Source organism: Megalops cyprinoides, chromosome 16 (assembly GCF_013368585.1).
Source record: "Megalops cyprinoides isolate fMegCyp1 chromosome 16, fMegCyp1.pri, whole genome shotgun sequence".
In the NCBI taxonomy this organism is placed as follows: Eukaryota; Metazoa; Chordata; class Actinopteri; order Elopiformes; family Megalopidae; genus Megalops; species Megalops cyprinoides.
This window is the reverse complement of record NC_050598.1, coordinates 33,031,552-33,051,551: the sequence shown is the minus strand read 5'-3', so window position 1 is coordinate 33,051,551 and position 20,000 is coordinate 33,031,552. Positions and strand designations below refer to the sequence as shown.

The window sequence follows — 20,000 nt, the reverse complement described above, 5'->3', positions numbered from 1 at the left end:
TTCCCCTCATTGTGCGGAACTCATCGGTGAAGAAAAGCTCATCACTGAGGGAGGAGGGGAAACCCCAACCAAACGACACAAACAGAGAGCTGAAAATATCTACAGGTCTTTGTTAACATTCTACTGCTTTCAGCTCTGTGTTGATGATCGTTCTGTGGTGATAGAGGCATTTCTGTACAATAGCGTCCTGAGAGTGCAATAGCACAGACGAATAAAAGGACAAGAGAGAGAGGAGAGAGGAGAGAGAGAGGTGAAGATGGATCTGAGATATGAGAGACACAGAGGCCTAGAGAGAGATACAAATGAGAGCCAGAGAGCTGAGGAAGAGTGAATTCCCCCCAGAATGGGAGAGTCAGACTCAAGGCCCAATAATGTCATCTCCCGTGCTGGGGTGTCGGCCCTGATGACTTGGCAAACTCACGGTGCAGAATTAAAGACACCAATCAATTCCTATTCTGCGGCTTCGGTTTATTGCGGCAGTTATTCAATGCTCTCTTCCTCCTCTCTGCTTCCATGGTGCCAAAGGCCAAACACAGACGCCGCCACAGGGCCTGTGACACCTCCAAGACATCTGTCCCACGATGTGTAGCAGATAGCTTGTCCCCATGGAAACGCCACATGCTCAATCACAGAAACTCCACGCACATAAATGTGTGTGTGTGCGCGTGTGTGTATGTGTGTGTCCATGTGTGTGTATGTGTGCGTGTGTGTGCGTGTGTGTGTACGTGTGTGCATGCGTGTGTGCATGTGTGTGCATGTGCATGTGTGTGTGTGTGTGTGTGTGTGTGTGTGTGTGCGTGTGTGCATGCGTGTGTGCGTGTGTGTGCATGTGTGTGCATGTGCATGTGTGTGTGTCCATGTGCATGTGTGTGTGTGTATGTGTGTGTGTGTGTGTCCATGTGCATGTGTGTGTGTGTATGTGTGTGTGTGTGTGTCTGTGTGTGTGTGTATGTATGTGTGTGTGTGTGTGTGTGTGTGTGTGTGTGTGTGTGTGTGTGTGTGTGTGTGTGTGTGTGTGTGGGACCTGCATTAACCACCTCTGCATTGAGAGTGCTGCTCATATTTTATGTTAATTTCCGTGTGATAATCAAAAATATTCAACAAACATGCAATTTAGGTTTCTCAATGTTGGTGCTGCCCCCCCATCAGTCTCTTCATGCATCTCAAAGTCACCTTCAACGACAGCCACACTTATTGTGCACAGAAACTAAGCTCCTACCTCACAACAGGTATCAAGGTAGAAAGGTTAACAAACCGAACTAGATTTACAATTCATGACCATAAACATAAATGAAGTAATGTAATATATGTAATGTAATGACCAGCTACAACCTACCGTTTACGGGGTAAAAATATTGCCTGGGAGTTAGATTACTAGCTATTTAGCCAATTCTGTTTCAGTCATTGAGCTCAGCCAGTTTCTCTGTACCCAGATAGGGCATTTGCTAACCTGCTACCTGAGTCACTGGCTAACACAATGACAATATTTTCTATTACGTAGCAAGTTACCACATTAGCTAGCTAAGTAATTGGCTGTGTGGCTGACTCATTAGCCAGCTACATTGACACATACCTTGCTAGCTATCCAGCTAATTAACTCAGCCACTCAGGATTGTTAAATGTAATTTATACTTATAATGGCGGATTAAACTGACCGCTAACTGTTACCATGGGTAACGACTACAAAGAATCAGCAAATGGGGATTTAATACTGTTCATTTTAAAACCACGTCCTCTGGAACAAAGACACAAGCCTAAAAGGGTAAATTATCTTCTTTTATTTTTTAACCAGTTGACTAGCTCCTTAGATGAAAAAACCCAACTGACACAAAATAATTTCGGAAGCCCAGTGGTAGATTTGCTTTTCTGCAGTGCTTGTTCAGTTCATATAAGGTAACAGGGCCCAGATTGCTTGTGGTAATTTCACTTTGACATCAATCATTTAATGGTAGATCTATTTTGCAAGCATTTCTTCTGACTCATACAGAATAAAAACTAAGTCTATGTGTGTAACTTCACATTTTTGCACACTGAAATCATTTTTATGTCCATGACTTTTTACATCCATCTCAGTTTACGCCACCTGAACATCCTGTAAGGGAAATCATCCCGGGTTTACCCCTGATAATCACACAGTTGTATTGGTACAATATCGTGACATCATCCAGTGTTGCCCAGGTGATGGAGGAGGTTAGTGTACATTTCTCCATCCCCCTTTGGTTATGTCCGTTCCTTCCTGTTTGGGTCTGTAGCCCTGCCACAGGCAGTCAGTGCCACACTGACCAGAAGCCCAGAATGAGAACGGATACACAAAATACTTACTCCAACTCCTCCTTCGAATCTTGGATGTTAATTCATATCAGACAGCATCATGAAGGCATCATATGTGGAATCAGGGATTGAAAAAAAACTACAGTACTTGGTTGATGAAGGTTCACATCAATCAAAACTGAATGGCGTAAGAGTATGCAGGACTCATGCATCTTTCATGTGCTGGAATATTAATGCACTGCCACTGTACACGAGATCCAGAAACACCCTGTCAATCATCTCCCCAATTCTGAGCAAATCCTCTGAGCAAATCCTCTTTCAGCCCTGAGTCCCAGCGCACAGGGGCAAGGACAGGACTCCAGCCTGTGTTCCACCAACACGGGCCAACACACAGACTTCAAGGCTGCTTCAGGGAGAGGGGATAACACACAGAATTCAAGGCTGTGTTTCAAGTTAACACCTGAATAACATCTGAATAACAATGCCGTGAGCACACACTCTAGCACACGCTCTAGCACACAGTCCAGCACACGCTCGAGCACAGTCTAGCACGCGCTCTAGCACAGTCTAGCACACGCTCGAACACACGCTCTAGCACACGCTCTAGCACAAGCCCTTTGTGTAACTTTGGTTCTCTCGTCTCCCTGGCTTTGTTTTGTGCTGTCAAGGTGAAAATTTTATTACTGTGGGACTTTGTTGATTATTTGATAACTTTTAGCCATTTAGTTATTTATTTTTGTACATGTTGCGTACATATCTACATTGCTTTATTCTAAAAGTGGTGTTTTCTTGATGTACTTTATTTAGATTATTTAGGCCAGACGGAGCAGGTCAGTTAGACTGTTCTTTTTGAGAAGTGGCTGCGGTAGCTTTAGGGACCTGCTGGTTCAGTCCAGCTGGCCCATCACCTGCTCCATCTCATTAAAAGAAACCTGTGCATTTATTTGTTTAGCTTCTATGTTTCATTCAAAATACATACACTCAAAAAACAGAACTAATAAAGTTTGTTTTCTTGTACTTGGATCAAAGCTTAGTGTGGAGATATATTCGGCTATGGGGCGGACCGTAACATATGAGACCGTTTGGCCCAAAACATTTTGTTATAAATAAATAAATTGCCATGATTGAATTAATTTTTTTTTTATCTCAGGTAAATGTTATAATCATTTTTTTTGCTAAGACCAATACCTGGCTGGCCTACCTCTCAGTGCAAATGTTCCCACCTGACTGCCAGGTGTGCATGACGCCTCTTCTCGTGACACTGCTCGAGTATACAGACAGGAGGCTAAGCCTCTTCCATATGGTGTCATTCTCAAATACTGTAATCCCCTATGAGTCTGCAACCCACCATGCCACTAACAAACCACCTGTGTGCATGAGTGTGTGTCTGTGTGTGTGTGTGTGTGTGTGTGTGTGTGTGTGTGTGCGTGTGCGTGTGCATGTGCGTGCATGCATGTGTGCGTGTGTGTGTATGCGTGTGCGTGTGTGTGTGTGTGTGTGTGTGTGTGTGTGTGTGTGTGTGCATGTGCGTGTGCAAGTGTGTGTGCGTGTGTGTGTGTGTGTGTGTGTGTGTGTGTGTGTGTGTGTGCGTGTGTGTGTGCATGTGCGTGTGCGTGTATGCATGTGTGTGTGTGTGTGTATGTGTGCACGCGTGCATGAGTGAGTGAGTGAGTGTATATGAAATATGTGAAAAATGAACAAGCAGAACGTAGTGCTGTTCAGTGCCAGGGTGTGGATCCTCCTGGCTGCAGGGGCATGGAGGAGCACAGACTCAGGACAAGAATGAGCCCAGCCTTGAATTACAGAGACAACTTTTATGTATTTTTCCTTTTGTTCATAAAACTGTTGTAACAGCTTACAATAAAATAAAACAATGAGGAAAAATAGCACAGCTTTAGATGTTAGTGAAAAGTTCAAGTGCTCTGCTCCTCAGCAAAATTGGCCAGGTAGTTAGAATAAGTCTAAAAATACCGTTCTGTCACGTTCTACTGAACAAAGACGCTTCAATAACTTTTACCACAATCAGTCCACATTCTTACTGGCAGACTCCAAATAAACCACCTTCAGATCCAATCAAAGCCAATCTCACACACACGTTCCCCTGAGCCCACCTGCAGACACACACACACACAGACAGACGCACATCCCTGACCTTGCCAGGAAGGGAATAAATCCATCTATCCGCAGAGCGGAGAGGTATGGCCTCAGTTTGTGCAGAGTGAAGCGATAATCCATCATAGGCAGTGTCCAAGCCCCTCCTCACCCAGTAGCACAGGGCAGAACTCTGGCATCTGCATAAACTCAGCCATCAAACCTGCGCACTTTAGCCACTGTAAACCGGGGTGTCATGTTAAATGCACACTTTAGCCACTGTAAACCGGGGTGTCATGTTAAATGCGCACTTTAGCCACTGTAAACCAGGGTGTCATGTTAAATGCGCACTTTAGCCACTGTAAACCGGGGTGTCATGTTAAATGCGCACTTTAGCCACTGTAAACCGGGGTGTCATGTTAAATGCACACTTTAGCCACTGTAAACCGGGGTGTCATGTTAAATGTCACGGCGACAGAAGCAGAGACGTAAAGCAGTGTGATATTTATCTGAGTGAGGCATAAATTACGCCTCGAGTGCCGGAGACGCTCCGGGGCCTCGCACGCCGGCGCAGCACCTCATCGTCCCCCGCTAAATCACAATCTCTCCCTATTCAATTATTAACTCTGACCTTTCAGACGCGCCCCCCTCCCTCCCCGCTGCCGGCCGACGCCATGCTCAGCACAGACACGCCGCTCATTCCGCCTGCAGCTGCTCTGAAAACACACCGGCCTGATGGTCTTCCAGCACCCGCTGTCTGCTTCCCTGCCCTCGTTTTTACAGCTTTTCAGATCAGCGGAAAATGACAGCCATGGAGGTAGGAGACACACACCTTATACCACTGAGAGAAACACACACCTTATACCACTGAGAGAGAAACACACCTTATACCACTGAGAAACACACACCTTATACCACTGAGAGACACACACACCTTATACCACTGAGAGACACACACACCTTATACCACTGAGAGAGACACACCTTATACCACTGAGAGAAACACACACCTTATACCACTGAGAGAGAAACACACCTTATACCACTGAGAGAAACACACCTTATGCCACTGAAAGAAACACACACCTTACACCCCTGAGAGAGACACACACCTTACACCCCTGAGAGAGACACACACCTTACACCACTGAGAGAGATACACACCTTACACCCCTGAGAGAGATACACACCTTACACCCCTGAGAGAGACACACACCTTACACACTTGAGAGAGATACACACCTTACACCACTGAGAGAGACACACACCTTATACCAATGAGAGAGATACACACCTTACACCCCTGAGAGAGACACACACCTTATACCAATGAGAGAGATACACACCTTACACCACTGAGAGAGACACACACCTTACACCCCTGAGAGAGACACACACCTTACACCCCTGAGAGAAACACACACCTTACACCCCTGAGAGAGATACACACCTTACACCCCTGAGAGAGATACACACCTTATACCATACTAAGAAGAACACATTCATTTCAGCCAAAAAGCTGGCTGCCCTTGCTGGCATTGTTCACTGTTCCAGTTATCTGTGCTCCATCTACTGGAAACAAGATAAAATTCAGCAGAGAAGTTCCCGAGTCTCCTGCAGCAGGACTGAAGGCATCTTTAATAATGCTCTTGGGCTGAATCACTCCCATGCCCTTGTTGGAGATGCCCTTGATAAGCGTGGTTCAGAAGACAAAGCCGAGTGCCGCGTGCTGAATCACCTCGTCTGAGATGATGGCTGTGAAAAGGTTTTGTCCTCCTGCCTATTCAGGTTCTTATCGATCACAAACAGCCTTCTTTGCAGCACAAACCCTTCCCTTGCTGCCGATGCCATGATTCACATTCCTGAAGACCACATCCTTCCTGACCAATCCTGGCACGAAAAGAACCTGGCTGGCAGTCAGAGCAATGCACCTGCAAACTCCCCAAACCCACAGCAGAGCACAGCATACAGGCTTCCAAACCAAGCATAACACAGCATTCAGACTTCCAAACCAAGCATAACACAGCAGTCAGACTTCCAAACCAAGCATAACACAGCAGTCAGACTTCCAAACCAAGCAGAACACAGAGTGTAGACTTCTATACCAAAGTGCTAGATTTCATAATGATTCAACAGTTTAAACACCAACTGGCATTAAATAAGAACTGGCCACCATGTATAACCCCAACATATCCTTCAATAAATATATATGAATATAAAATAAGAACTGGCCTTTAACCAAGTGGCAAAAAACATATTATTGACAGGGGACAGGGATTTAGCTCTGAATTTCCAACAGCTGCATTACCTGTCTGAATTTTGCACATCATTGTCTGATATATTACTTACTAACAGAGCGCACAAAGTACACTGCCGTATGTGGGTGGTATTCTTGTCAAACACAAACTACATTGAAAGGAGGAATATTTTCAGAAAACTTCACTGCTCTCCACTGTCATGCCTCTTCAAATCTCATGCCATTCATTCCTGCATGGAGGCTAACTGGGTTTGCACAGCATCACAAAACATCCCTGTGTGTCTGACACACACTCTCTCAAAACATCCCTGTGTGTCTGACACACACTCTCTCACAAAACATCCCTGTGTGTCTGACACACACTCTCTCACAAAACATCCCTGTGTGTCTGACACACACTCTCTCACAAAGCATCTCTGTGTGTCTGACACACACTCTCTCACAAAACATCCCTGTGTGTCTGACACACACTCTCTCACAAAACATCCCTGTGTGTCTGACACACACTCTCTCACAAAACATCCCTGTGTGTCTGACACATACTCTCTGACAAAACATCCCTGTGTGTCTGACACACACTCTCTTACAAAGCATCCCTGTGTGTCTGACACACACTCTCTCTCAAAACATCCCTGTGTGTCTGACACATACTCTCTGACAAAACATCCCTGTGTGTCTGACACACATTCTCTGACAAAACATCCCTGTGTGTCTGACACACACTCTCTCACAAAACATCCCTGTGTGTCTGACACATACTCTCTGACAAAACATCCCTGTGTGTCTGACACATACTCTCTCACAAAACATGAGTGGTAAATAGTGTTAGGAAAGGGGTTTCTATGGCAGGAACAGAGGAAGAGCAGGTGCTGCTTCCAGATGCTTCCGTCACGCGGCCACATTCTTCCTCATGACAGACTCTCCTCTCGCTTCTGCTCCTGGCCTCACCGCCACAACCTTCCACACAGAACGCCCCGGAAAAACAGGCCACAAACTCCAGACTCATCTGGAGCCAATCTCTGGAACATGTCAGCATGTCTGTGTGTATCACACACTTCGGCCAGCATCTGGCCTGAGATGCCCTCAGACCTGCTTAAATGAATGCATGAAGGGATAGATCCAGACGCTGATGATGCACAACATTGAAGCCTGGATGGAAGGACAATGCAATGCCACCTGCCTGAGACGGGCTCAGAGGAAGATCTCTCCATCCGCCGGAAACACTGTGTGTGTGAGGCAAGAGAGTGCGATGTGTAAGGCAAGAGAGTGCGGTGTGCAAGGCAAGAGAGTGCGGTGTGTAGGGCAAGAGAGTGTGGCGTGTAAGGCAGGAGAGTGTGGTGTGTAGGGCAAGAGAGTGCTGTGTGTAGGGGAGGAGAGTGCTGTAAAGGTCATCCCCTCTGTGAAAAGCCGATCTGAAATACTGCCCTCAAAGCGACACAGGCTCTGAGAGAAAATGTGATAATCACATTGGTGGGAAATCTGAGAGACTTGCAAATAAGGACGACTTTTATGGACTGTGTCACTGGCAAAAAATGCATCCCTGAACATAAATATGAACTCAAAGGAGTATAAACTGCCCCATACACTTAAAAGGATCCCTGGTCGCAAGTATTTAAAGACTCCAAAGTAGTCTTGGCAGTATAATGAGAGAGAACCTGTGCTGCCAGCCACTTTTAAGGGACTGTCTGAAATCAGCACAACACAACGCTGCTCAGGCACATGACTCTGATGGAAACAATGAGCTCCAACAACGGGAGCCGCCATCAGCTCCCCCAAATCAGAGACCTCTGTCACTGCCGAGACGACAGCACCTCTGTCACAATTACGCTCAGAGGAGGAGGAGGAACAGGGGAGGAAGGCTTGTCTTGCAGCTGCCTGAGCGCGAATCGTTCGGAGCAGCGAGCTGATCAAAGCAGACGCTTCGCAGAACAAACCTGGAGTTTATTTTTAGTGGCGGAGATGCCGGCAGTTATCTGGGCGTGATGACAGATTGGGAGTGAGTGGAGACGGGGGACTCTCGCAGAAGCAGGGACCCTCAGGGGGACAGGTAGCACTGCTGACGGGGTGGGGGGGGTGGGGGGGGGGGGGGGGGGCAGGAAGGGGGCTGAGAGCTACACCACACGCTCTATCTCTGCCAGCGGAGTATTTATAACGAGGTGAATAAATTACGTTCTGCGTAGCCCTTTTGAACTGGTAGAGCCTCCGATAACTTCCCACGGTGATCTCCACACGCCCACCACCACGCCCAGGCATTCCCCGGCAGCCCTGAAACCCCTCACAGGTGACCCTGACACACCCCTGCAGCAGGCCAAATCCGCCCATCTCCAATGCTTCCAGTCCTCGCGAAGGATCCTGTCACTCACGCCTGGAGCCCCGCCCACCAAAGCAGAAGCACCCAGTGCCTCTTCACCCCCCCCACACCCGGCGTGCCTGACCCCGAGCAGCACACAGGCCACGCTGTGCTCGCCTTTCAGCTGGTAACTGACTTCTTTGATTGCTTTTCCTCATTAACCAGCTCAGACATCAGCAGCTGATTCCATTTTACTTAATGGTGTCTAATGTTGTAGAACTGCAGTATCTCCAAGCAATTCATGTCAAATTATTTTAATTACAACACATAGACGGGGTTAAATTTAACAGCTCTCACTGTTATAATAGAGACTGGAAATCGATTTTAGCTGAAAATCGGCAGTTTTATTGTCTGTTATTTTCTGTTATGACTGAGGATTATTTAAATGTGATTAAATGTGAGGAACATGGAGGAAACACTGTAACATTGAATGCAATTAAGCCAGATGAAAGCAGATGCTAATGCTCCGTCCTTATTTGAACTGGCTGACTGATGGTGCGCGCCAATCAAAATCAGTTACTGAATAAAGGGAGTTCTCTGCTTCGCCTGTGGGTAGCAGCCTGGCCACCACAATGTCAGACGAGAGTCAGCTGTTTATGGCTGTAATAAAATTACCCTGTACCCTCACCCTCAGCTCGAAATGCCCGTCTCTGCACAGATGCGTCCTGCTAAGCCATCATTCCTATCCATCCATCAGGCCCTCACACCCCAGCACCTACCACACTGAGCATGCTCAGAGAGGCCCTCACACCCCAGCACCTCCCACACTGAGCATGCTCAGAGAGGCCCTCACACCCCAGCACCTCCCACACTGAGCATGCTCAGAGAGGCCCTCACACCACAGCACCTACCACACTGAGCATGCTCAGAGAGGCCCTCACACCCCAGCACCTCCCACACTGAGCATGCTCAGAAAGGCCCTCACACCCCAGCACCTCCCACACTGAGCATGCTCATTGAAGGCTTGATTCTCTTATCTGAAATAAAATGAATACAATGATATACAACAAAATAAAACATGCAAAGTAAATACACATGGATTCCTTATTGTGTGAGAAAACGTCTTTTCCTTTAGTCCCAGACCCCTGATACGCACTTAATGAACCTCTAAGGACAGAGCACTTTTGATTCACTGGAAACAACAGGCTTAGCCTATCCCCAGTCAGAAGTAACTTAGAGCTTACAATTTTAGGAATCGTCCACACATGCAGGTAGGTTGCACTCCTTAGTCAAACCCAGAATCATAGAGTAACACCTTCCCTGAACACTGCACCACACTGCCTGCCTGGGACACGTCTGCTTATAACCTGCTTTTCAGAGGAGTTTTATCTTTGCATCCATGAAGAGGTACGGCTGCTCCTTTCACTGCTGAACTGTGACTCTGACCAAATGTAGATAAAAAACTGTCTGCATGTGAAAACATTTCACAGCATTCATGCAATGTTGGATTACTGAAGGCATGATGGTTGCAAAGTGGGCTGTTACTTGGACAATCATAGAGGATGCTGCGGTTTTCATAGTTTAGCTTCCCTCTCTCACTCGTGCTCCGGACGGAACAGGAGAGGGACGCAGGTGACAGCAGCGCTGCTGACGCTGTCGATAACGTCCTTCCTCTAATGAAAGCTCGGTCAGGAGGCTGCTGGGTCCCCGGGCCTGCTGGAGCACGGTGCGGAATACAAGGACGGATTCAGGGTGGGCGGAGTCGCTGCCCGTCTGGTTCTTCCTGTGCTCAGTGCAGTCTGACACTCGCCAGGCGCCAGGATTTAATTAGAGGGTTTCCTCGTTTCTCCGCAAATCTGGGCCCATTAAACCCTCAGAGGCTCCCCAGCGAGATCTCCCCCCAGCACAGGCCCTCTCACCTTTAACAACGCCCCCCCACTGTGCCCCCGCGTGCTCTCCCACACACACCCACACACCCCGGCCTGCCCTGGACCTGCCAGAGTGAGTGGGAGTGGATCATATCCCCATAACCAGCACGGAGAGCACACACACCAGCAGGGGGGAGACGGCTTCATGCATTATTGAGCTTGCAGCTCATCCACAGAGACACACACAAGCGGACAGAAAAAAAGGTGGGGGGGGGGGGCAGGCAGGATGTGACTGGAATGTCAGAGGTTGACCAATGCCATGCCTGGGGAGACATGAGGTCACCTAGTGTCACCCTGACAGAGAGAGAGAGAGAGAGGGAGAGAGCGAGAACGAGTGAGAGAGAGAGGCAGAGTGAGAACGAGAGGACAGAAGCAATTCGCAGGAGGGATGAGAGAAATGCATGCATTCCACTTGTGTGTAATGGCTCAGTTACGTTTTTGATATCTCCCTTTTCTCTGGCGTGGAGCTTTCAATTTGTGTACACGCCTAAGCAAACGAGAGCATATTTGTGGTGGTGATGGAGCAAATTGCACCGGAATGATGTGAGAGTGCTGGAGAGAGGCACGCTTCCAGGGGCCGGGGAAACACACCGCAGCAGTGAGTGAATTTTATACACATGTGAATACAATGCCGAAGAGCTATCTGAGCTTTAGCTGGGGAGGGAGAAGGCAAGAACAGAGACTGAAATGGAGAGAGACAACAAGAGTGAGTAAGCAGGAGGAGTGAGGAGGAGAGGAGAGAGAGAAGCAGAGGAGGAGGGTGATGCAGAGTAAAAATTATAAGCAGCATGAAGGTCTGCCTGGGAGCGAGGCGTGAAGCCCGCGATCTGGACACTTACAGAGGGAGAAAAAGCATCAGATATTAAAACCGACATGTCACGGCCTTGCGCGTGCCCCCCCACCCCCACCGGAGCGCGAGCAGCCTCGCTCTAATGAGGCTCATTTACATGGCAGGCGGGGCGCGCGGTGGGTCTCCGAGGTCACGCGCAGTCAGATCGAAATCACAGCGGCGACTCCGCGCTCCGCCACGCAGCTCCGCCACGCAGCTCACAGGCAGCTCCGCCACGCAGCTCACAGGCAGCTCCGCCACGCAGCTCACAGGCAGCTCCGCCACGCAGCTCCGCCACGCAGATGAGCCACGCAGATCACAGGCAGCTCACAGGCAGCTCCGCCACGCAGCTCCGCCACGCAGCTCACAGGCAGCTCACAGGCAGCTCCGCCACGCAGCTCACAGGCAGCTCCGCCACGCAGCTCCGCCACGCAGCTCCGCCACGCAGATCAGCCACGCAGCTCACAGGCAGCTCACAGGCAGCTCCGCCACGCAGCTCACAGGCAGCTCACAGGCAGCTCCGCCACGCAGCTCACAGGCAGCTCACAGGCAGCTCCGCCACGCAGCTCACAGGCAGCTCCGCCACGCAGCTCCGCCACGCAGCTCACAGGCAGCGGTTACACCGAACTGAGGACAGCGCTTCTTTTCGAGGCTTCAGGAGGAGGCGACAGAGCCGCATCTGCGCGCTGAAAGCGGGGAGAGCGATTTTCCACCTGGCAGCGCTGGTGATGCCGTTCCATCATAAGGCACCGTAACATCCTCCCGTTTAAAGGAGAATTTCAAAACGGGAATCTATTCCATCCGCTGCGCAGCGTCTACATGTTCGCTGGACCGTTGCGAACTATCCTTATACAATCGATACAAGTAAGACGGCACAAGCATCCAGATACCCCATGCGAAGCTAATACAGATAAAGCCTCCCAAATTAGATGGGTCGAAAATCATTTCCTGTCCCATTTGAGATGTCTGACCAACCATCACCTGACTAGATATCAACTACGCATTTAGTTCTGCGAAAGCAATTCATTACCACACACGGTGGATTAATGTCTGATCCGTTGCCTTTGCCTAAATGTGCGCTGTAGCTTTAAATACGAGCAGGTAGGGTACTTTATCTGTATTTGGGACGCAGGTAAGCATTCCTACGTCAAAGCCTCCGGACAAAGGCATAGACATACTGCACACACTCATAGTACTGGTGTCTTTTCAAAAATACCGTTAAGATAAAAGCCAATAACTTACATCTCGAAATTTGTTCCAGTATCTGTCCTTGTCGTACTGGGAGACGGTGCTCAACCATTTGTCATTGTCCAGAGAATGTCCATTGTTGTTATTGGTAACGGTCATTTCCGCGCGTCTGCCCTCGGCGTGCAGGAGCAGAGCGGAAAACGCCAGCAGACAGAGCAGCATCGTCTGGAGGGAGGCGAGAGAAAAGTCACATTGAAAAGCAGAGGATTTAACCCCGCTGCTTTATTACGCAAGGGCTGATTTCAATTATATTTAGCTCCGTCCACTACAGGCTTCACAAACCTACAGATGAATACACACATGTAGAAATAATAAACATATAAAATGTTTGTTTACTTTACAATTCTAGCATCGTTATTAGCTGACTGATTGCGAAGTGGATACATATATCTATCACTGGCCGCAGTGGCTTTTTCCAAAATAAATGTCGAATCTTTCTGCACTTCTGCAGTAGATCGATATCTGGTGGCAAATATAACGTTCACAGCACGGTGGAACCGACGCACGGCACACTCGCGGTTTCCGCCCATATAAACAAGCAATTAACCCAACTCACTGAAATTACCATCTCCGTGTGATTCCTCCCAAAATCAGGAAAGATGCGGCTTTTCGTCTTCTCCCTCTCCTTCCGCTCTTCTTCACACAGCGAAGACCTATTTATTCACTTCGCAACTGCTTCTAGGGAAATCAGGGCAAGGATGCTTAAGTTTTCACTCTAACTGTTAGCTTTATTTTGAGATAAAACGAAAGGAATATATCCAGGGACCTGCGCTACCTCCCAACTCCGCTGCGAAACTGGCTCCCAATCCGGAGGCGCAGGCTGGAGCCGCGGAACAATGGCAGTGCCCTCCCCCCGGCAGCGCGTACGCGCGGACTCCGCCCCCCGGCGCAGGCTCCTCCCCCTCCCGCCGCCTCGGTGCGGGGGTACGGTGCGGGGAACGGCGGCGGCAGGTGCGATCGATCTAACAAAGGCAATGCTGCGCACGCAGAGAACCGAAGTCTTTAAAACCGTGGAACATTTTCAGCCGCCAATTCAATTGTCTTTTTTCATTCCTTCCCTTGTTCCTTACATCTTCCTCGAATTGCATCAGTTACACACAGCATTGCGACTGAGTATCTGAAATAATCGAATGATCAGGCATTATCTGTTCTAGTGATAAAGCCTTTGGCCAAATATTTGGGATCAACTAAAACGTGTAATATGTCATTTCCTTGTGATTTGATTATGGGCGGAGTTTCCCGGCAGCAGCCTAACTGCCCTTTTAAAATGCTGGAAGTACGCAGCGTGCCTCCCGCTAACTCCAACAAGCCGCTGGCACTTGGCTGTCTTCTGTGTTATTTGAATCGAACATCTTTTTCGGTACATCATAGTTAATGTAAGCTATTTTGTACAATATCGTGGACAACAAACAACAGTAAACGCGTGTTTTTTTTTACATTCCCTGCACTAAACACACGACAGGGAAAACAATAATAAAAAATAAAATAAAAAAAAATCATGCTGGTTGCACTCGCATTCTAATCCACATAGTATGGTATTTTGTGCGCTTTGGACTGTTAGAAATACCGAAGACGAAACGCCAGAAGTTGGCCGAGGGCGCGAGCGCTGTTCTTTCAGCACCACGTGCCGCGCAGGCACAGACCTGCAGCGCGTGTTTACAGCACGCAGATGCGGACGCTTCTGTTGTGCGGGAGCCGACAAAGGTATGTGCTGCATTTTTATTCTCCAATTAATAATCAGATCAATTGTGGCACAGTTTCCCAGATGAATACCGCGGTCGTATGATCGACGAGGATAAACTTCGGCTCAGCTGTCTGCTCTGAATTGCAATGGCTGCATCGCTTTGTCTTGTGCCGCTCTATTCGGGGAAATGCCAATCACACGTGTCGACGACAGGTCCCAGCGGCGATATTCATTTGATATCATGTTAGACTGCTGAGAGGCTGAGACAGGCCTTTATGGGCGCCACCTGTGTGGCGACGGACAGAGCCCGGGAAAACGGCACGCGCCTCTGCACAGCTCTGTACGAGTCGCGCGCAGCTGCTCCGCTGCCCGCCCCGCGAACGCCTGATTGATACGATTCTAATTACCAATCGATTCCTCACCACGATGTAATTACTCGCCAAGAGCAACTTCTGCTTTCCCGTGAAGTGGAAGACCGACCTCATTCTGCAAAAGATAGAGAAGCTGAGACCTCTCCCACTGAAACACGGTGAAACAGCGCAGTGAACTACATACAGGGCTTAAGCTTGAAGATATTTGGTTCTCTGTATGCAACATTTTTTCATCTTGAAAACGCTTCTATGATATATTTAGATGCAAATATTACAATTCAACCGTTTTACCTGTTCAGTGTTCTTAAATAAGCGGCGCCTCTATTCAATATTCAATTAACACGAACACACGGAAGGCTTGTGTTTCACCGTGTAACACCGACGTGATGTAACAACAGCTTTAGATATTTAGATATTCTCTATATTTATCCCATTTAGCGTTAAGAATGCTATGACTCCAGTTGGTGGCGTATCTAAATGCCTTTAAACATAAAAATAAGTTAGATTGCCAACAGGACGCAGATTTTATACATTTTAATTCAATAACAAATAGCGAGTGAAAGTAGGTCCACACACTGTGATTAGTCTATTAGACGGGATTAGTGATTAGTCTTGGCAGACGGTGTATATGTCGCTCTAATTCCACACACGTGATACAATTGCCAGAATACGAAATACAAATGAAACCTTGAAGTGAGTGCATTTTCTGCAGGAAAGCAATAAGACGTTGCGTGGTCACAGCTCGTAGTTTTGATTGGATATTTAGCAGTGCACCCGCTCTGGAATTCTCCGAATATAAATTGTGCCATTAATTTATTTATTCACTCATTTATTCACAATGTATTGTGTCTGTCACATATTATGTCACAAATCTAATCCTGTGTGGTATAATAATTATATTGATTATTAAATATTTTCTTTAACTCCGAAATATAATTGCAGATTACGTGTTTAAGAGATATACTGCCACTGCGACTCCACACTCGGGAACTGTAGAGGTCATTAGTGCCCTCTAGTGGCCTGTTCATTTTTTTCAGTTTTTTCCCCCCCAAACTAAAACTCGTATCAAAGTGCACCTTTCCTAAATTATAATTGTTCCCATACCTCCACCTTTTCACTTACCCACGTGAATAAAACAATACACCAAAATAGTACAGCGGTGACAGGCACAACCTAAGCCATGCTTGTGAGGAATATGGGTTGATTAACTTGTATTTTGTTCTCAGATTGGCATGTTGTCTCCTCTATCGTCCTTAATGTGTGTGTGTGTGGGCAGATATGATGGAAACACAGAGCAGCATTGTGAGGGAGAAACTGCACTGTGTGATATAACAGCTGTCTGTGTAAAAGTCCACTTCAGAAACACGAAGACCTTTATTTAAATACATCACGATAAACAAACATTTCATTTGTAACACTGACAGAGAGACACACCTGCAGAGAAGAGAGCCGTGAAGCAGCTGAGGTCTAGAACTGCCTGTCCTTTACATCAGTCTGCCCCCACCCATGGCCCAATGAGCCGGTCTGTAGAACAGAATGTGACCACTAAAGAGGAGGCGCGGTCATCCACCATCTGATCACTCACTCGCACCATGACAACCACGCCGTGTGTGTGGGAAGACAGACAGCAGATGGGTATGATATCACACACACACACGCACACACACATATACACACATGGCTTCACCTCTCACCTCATACACACACATGCACGCACACACCCACACGCACGCACACACACGCACAGACGTCACAGCTCCCTACAGGAATGGTAAACAGGACATTTCTGCTCATTACTATCCAGCTTTGCAGCCAGCCTGCCTCAGCACTGCAGACTGCAGCCAAATTTACACTCTGTTCTGACCCCCTACCTCCTCACACCCATCCTACAGCCTGCATATCCACACACACACACACACACACACACACACACACACACACGTGCTGGTGCAGTCCATGCCTGGCCCTGGGAGCACACAAATTAACCCCTCCCCTGCCTGCACTCTCTGTGAGAGGGTAAAGCTGGCCAGGACACGGCCTTCTCAGGCTGAGCTGATCGGCTCCCAATGTTCACCTTCACATCCTCCTGCTGCTGCTTTCACTCAACACCGCTCATTCACCACATCACCCTAAAGTCCACCTGTATTGTCCTGTCTTCAGGTGTGTGTGTGCGTGTGCATGTGTGTGTGTATGTGTGCGCGTGTGTGCGTGCATGTGTGCGAGTGCGTCTGTGTGTGTGCATGCGCGCGTGTATGTGTGTGTGTGTGTGTGTATGTGTGTGTGCATGCGCGCGTGTATGTGTGTGTGCGTGTGTATGTGTGTGTGTGTGTGTGTGTGTGTGTGTGTGTGTATGTGTGTGTGCGTGTGTGTGTGTGTGTGTGTGTATGTGTGCGCGTGTGTGCGAGTGCGTGTGTGCCCATGTGTGTGTGTGCGTGTGTGTGTGTGTGTGTGTGTGTGTGTGCGAGTGCGTCTGTGTGTGTGCATGCGCGCGTGTATGTGTGTGTGCGTGTGTATGTGTGTGTGTGTGTGTGTGTGTGTGTGTGTATGTGTGTGTGCGTGTGTGTGTGTATGTGTGTGTGTGTGTACATGTCGTGTTCAGTGGCACCACCCCCTCAGAGGGACAGTGACAGTATGTGACCCCTGTGTGAGGAGAGGAGGAACACCTTCACCTGCCAGTAAAAAGCACAGGTGAGCTCTACCTGGCCCAGGTAACCCAGGAAAAGCAGCCTGAAACTGGGACAGCCTCGGAGTCCGGCAGCCTCCAAGCAAAGCAGAATCTGCTGCCTGCAGCTTCTGTGTGAGCAGTGGAGGCCGGACAGAACCAGGTGGATTGTGGGTAACAGAGGCTGGCATGGCTGCAGTGGATTATAGGTAACAAGAGCCGCTGTGAGCCACTGGATTGCGACAGGGCTCGGTTCTGATCTGTGGCAGCTGCTGATGATTGACAGGCCCCTCTCACCAGCGGCTGCTCTGGGCTGCATCCACGTCTATGATTCGCGGGAGGCGGCCGCTCGCCCCACCCTCGAGGTATCCCGGCCTTACGGTGGGCGGGTCCAGGAGCTTGCGCTTGCTCTTGTTTAGGTCTGAGAAGGGAGAGACAGAACGCAGTGAGCAGCGGCCGGAGGAATGTCTTACCTACTACATTCACCTATCAGAGTGCGTGGCACAGCAGGGGATTGTGGGAAGGCATGTGAGGAGGTGTGATCTGGGCTGTCCTCCCATGGGCTGCCCATGTGGCCAGGTTTGCCAGGGGGAGAAGAGTACGAGCATAAAGGATGGGATTTAGGTGAAAAAAACACTGAATCTTTGTTTATACAGGAGTTGTCTGGAAGCCGTGTATAAAAAGAGGAAAAACAAACTAGATCTTTTCAACCACTTGTGTTTGTCCTTCGGCAATCAAAGTAGCTCAATAATCAATGTTTTATACTAATGCCCCCTACTGGAGATAAAACAGTACTTCAAAAAAGAAACTCTGCCTGCATAATTGAACAAGATAAGCGAGCATGCATGAATAGGATTTATAATTCTGGGAATGTTTCCTCTTAATTCAAGCAATCACAGTGCGTTATGGCATGTTCCACATCACACTGAGATGCAAAGTTTGGGAAAATTTGCTCTTTTGAAGTGAAACTCGCATATCAGGCGGCAATCAGACCCAGCCGAGCTAACGAAGCCTGAACGAGGTGAGCGAGTTTTAATCGGAACCCATCGGAAAGCGGGGATCACCACTCCACAGGCAGCGCGGCAGGGAGACTGAACCCCGTCCCCCCGAAGCAGGGACCCCTAGAGAGGGGAGAGCTGCAGGAGAGCAGGCAAACACTGACTCATCCTTTCTTCCTCTCACGGCTTACTGCTGACCCCTCCCTGCCCCCCCCATCCTGGTCTCCGCCAGCAGACAAAACCTATAAACCCTGCAGGTGTGCTGAAACCGATGGCCACACCCCCCACCTGCAATAGCCAGCAGCATCTTCCGCCTGGCGCCGAAAGTGGACACGCCCACTTCTTTCAGGTCCTCATCTGATAGGGTGAGGAAGGTCTGAAAGTCGATCTGCAAAGTGAAAGAAACAGGTACAGAATCACCACCTGTTAATCTGCACCTGGCTCGTTCTCACAGTAAGTCTTTATTTCCTCTGTAGGATTACAATCATCTGCAGTCCCAGTGTGGGCTGATTTTAACAGCAGCTCCACAGTTAGCCCGTCGCTGTTAGCTGGACAGTTTGCTTGTAGTCCTTTTACTGTGGTTACTGTGGTACTGTAGTTCTAACTATCGCTGTGGTGACTCGAGTGGAAATTGTGTGGGGTGTAGTGCCACAGAGAGGCTGTAGGGGGTGCTGTACCTCCTGCTGCTGGAAGATGTCTGTGTATTTTTCCAGGCCAAGCTGACCGAAAAGCTCGGGCAGGTCATCGGTGTGCTGGGGGGCAGGGCCTGTGAGGTTGCTGCTCCCTGTCCTGGTGGCGGTGGACAAACCGTCAAAGTAATCACTGCTGCTCAGGAAGGTCTCCGCTGCGGGGTTCAAGAGGTCAACGCTTAAACAGGTCACCAAACAAGGGCACAGAGGTTTGAGAGGAAGACTCATATTCATATTATTGCTGTTATCTGTCACTTGCCCTTTTCCGATAATAATAATAAATAACAATAACGGAGTGCATTTGTATAATGCTTCTCAGCCTTTCAGTACTGGATACTTAATAATTTACAAACATGGTCCCCCTGGATATTAGAACGGGGATTGTTTTGCTTAACTGTCGGCAGTTTAGCACTGAGAAATGGCCTACAAAAACAAAGACAAGAACACGGAGAACTCTGACTGGGGTCTCGTAATGTAGCTATTTATCAGAATTCACCTTCATAAAAAGGTTCGTCCCCAAGGTGCGAGGCTGTGAAAAAAACACTTCTTAATAAGCTGTGGCAAGTCATTCCTTTCCTCGCAGGTGCCTCTATCGGTGAGGAAAAGTGCATTTTTATAGAGATATTTTATCAGGTCAAGGTTGAAAAGTTCTTGTGCTGGCTGGAACTAGGGAGCCATCTTC

The 20,000-nt window shown here is 48.4% G+C and overlaps 2 protein-coding genes across 6 annotated transcripts in view; both read right to left on the bottom strand.

The window, feature by feature from the left end:
* Positions 1 to 13,708, bottom strand: part of spock1 (SPARC (osteonectin), cwcv and kazal like domains proteoglycan 1) — a 187,596-nt gene extending 173,888 nt beyond the window's left edge. For 4 of the 5 annotated variants that reach the window (XM_036548147.1, XM_036548151.1, XM_036548150.1 and 1 more), the window contains exons 1-2: positions 13,471 to 13,708; positions 12,909 to 13,079 (exon numbers count right to left, since the gene is read on the bottom strand). In XM_036548147.1, coding sequence (XP_036404040.1) covers positions 12,909 to 13,079; positions 13,471 to 13,482 — 183 coding nt within the window. In that variant the 5' untranslated portion in view covers positions 13,483 to 13,708. The remainder of the gene's footprint in view (positions 1 to 12,908; positions 13,080 to 13,470) is intronic. The other variant, XM_036548148.1, reaches the window with a different exon arrangement.
* A 4,092-nt stretch (positions 13,709 to 17,800) lies between these two features.
* The window catches only part of bicc2 (bicaudal C homolog 2), a 14,133-nt gene continuing 11,933 nt past the window's right edge, over positions 17,801 to 20,000 (bottom strand). The window contains exons 17-19 of the mRNA XM_036547695.1: positions 19,307 to 19,473; positions 18,918 to 19,017; positions 17,801 to 18,052 (exon numbers count right to left, since the gene is read on the bottom strand). Of these exons, the coding sequence (XP_036403588.1) occupies positions 17,925 to 18,052; positions 18,918 to 19,017; positions 19,307 to 19,473 (395 nt within the window). The 3' untranslated portion in view covers positions 17,801 to 17,924. The remainder of the gene's footprint in view (positions 18,053 to 18,917; positions 19,018 to 19,306; positions 19,474 to 20,000) is intronic.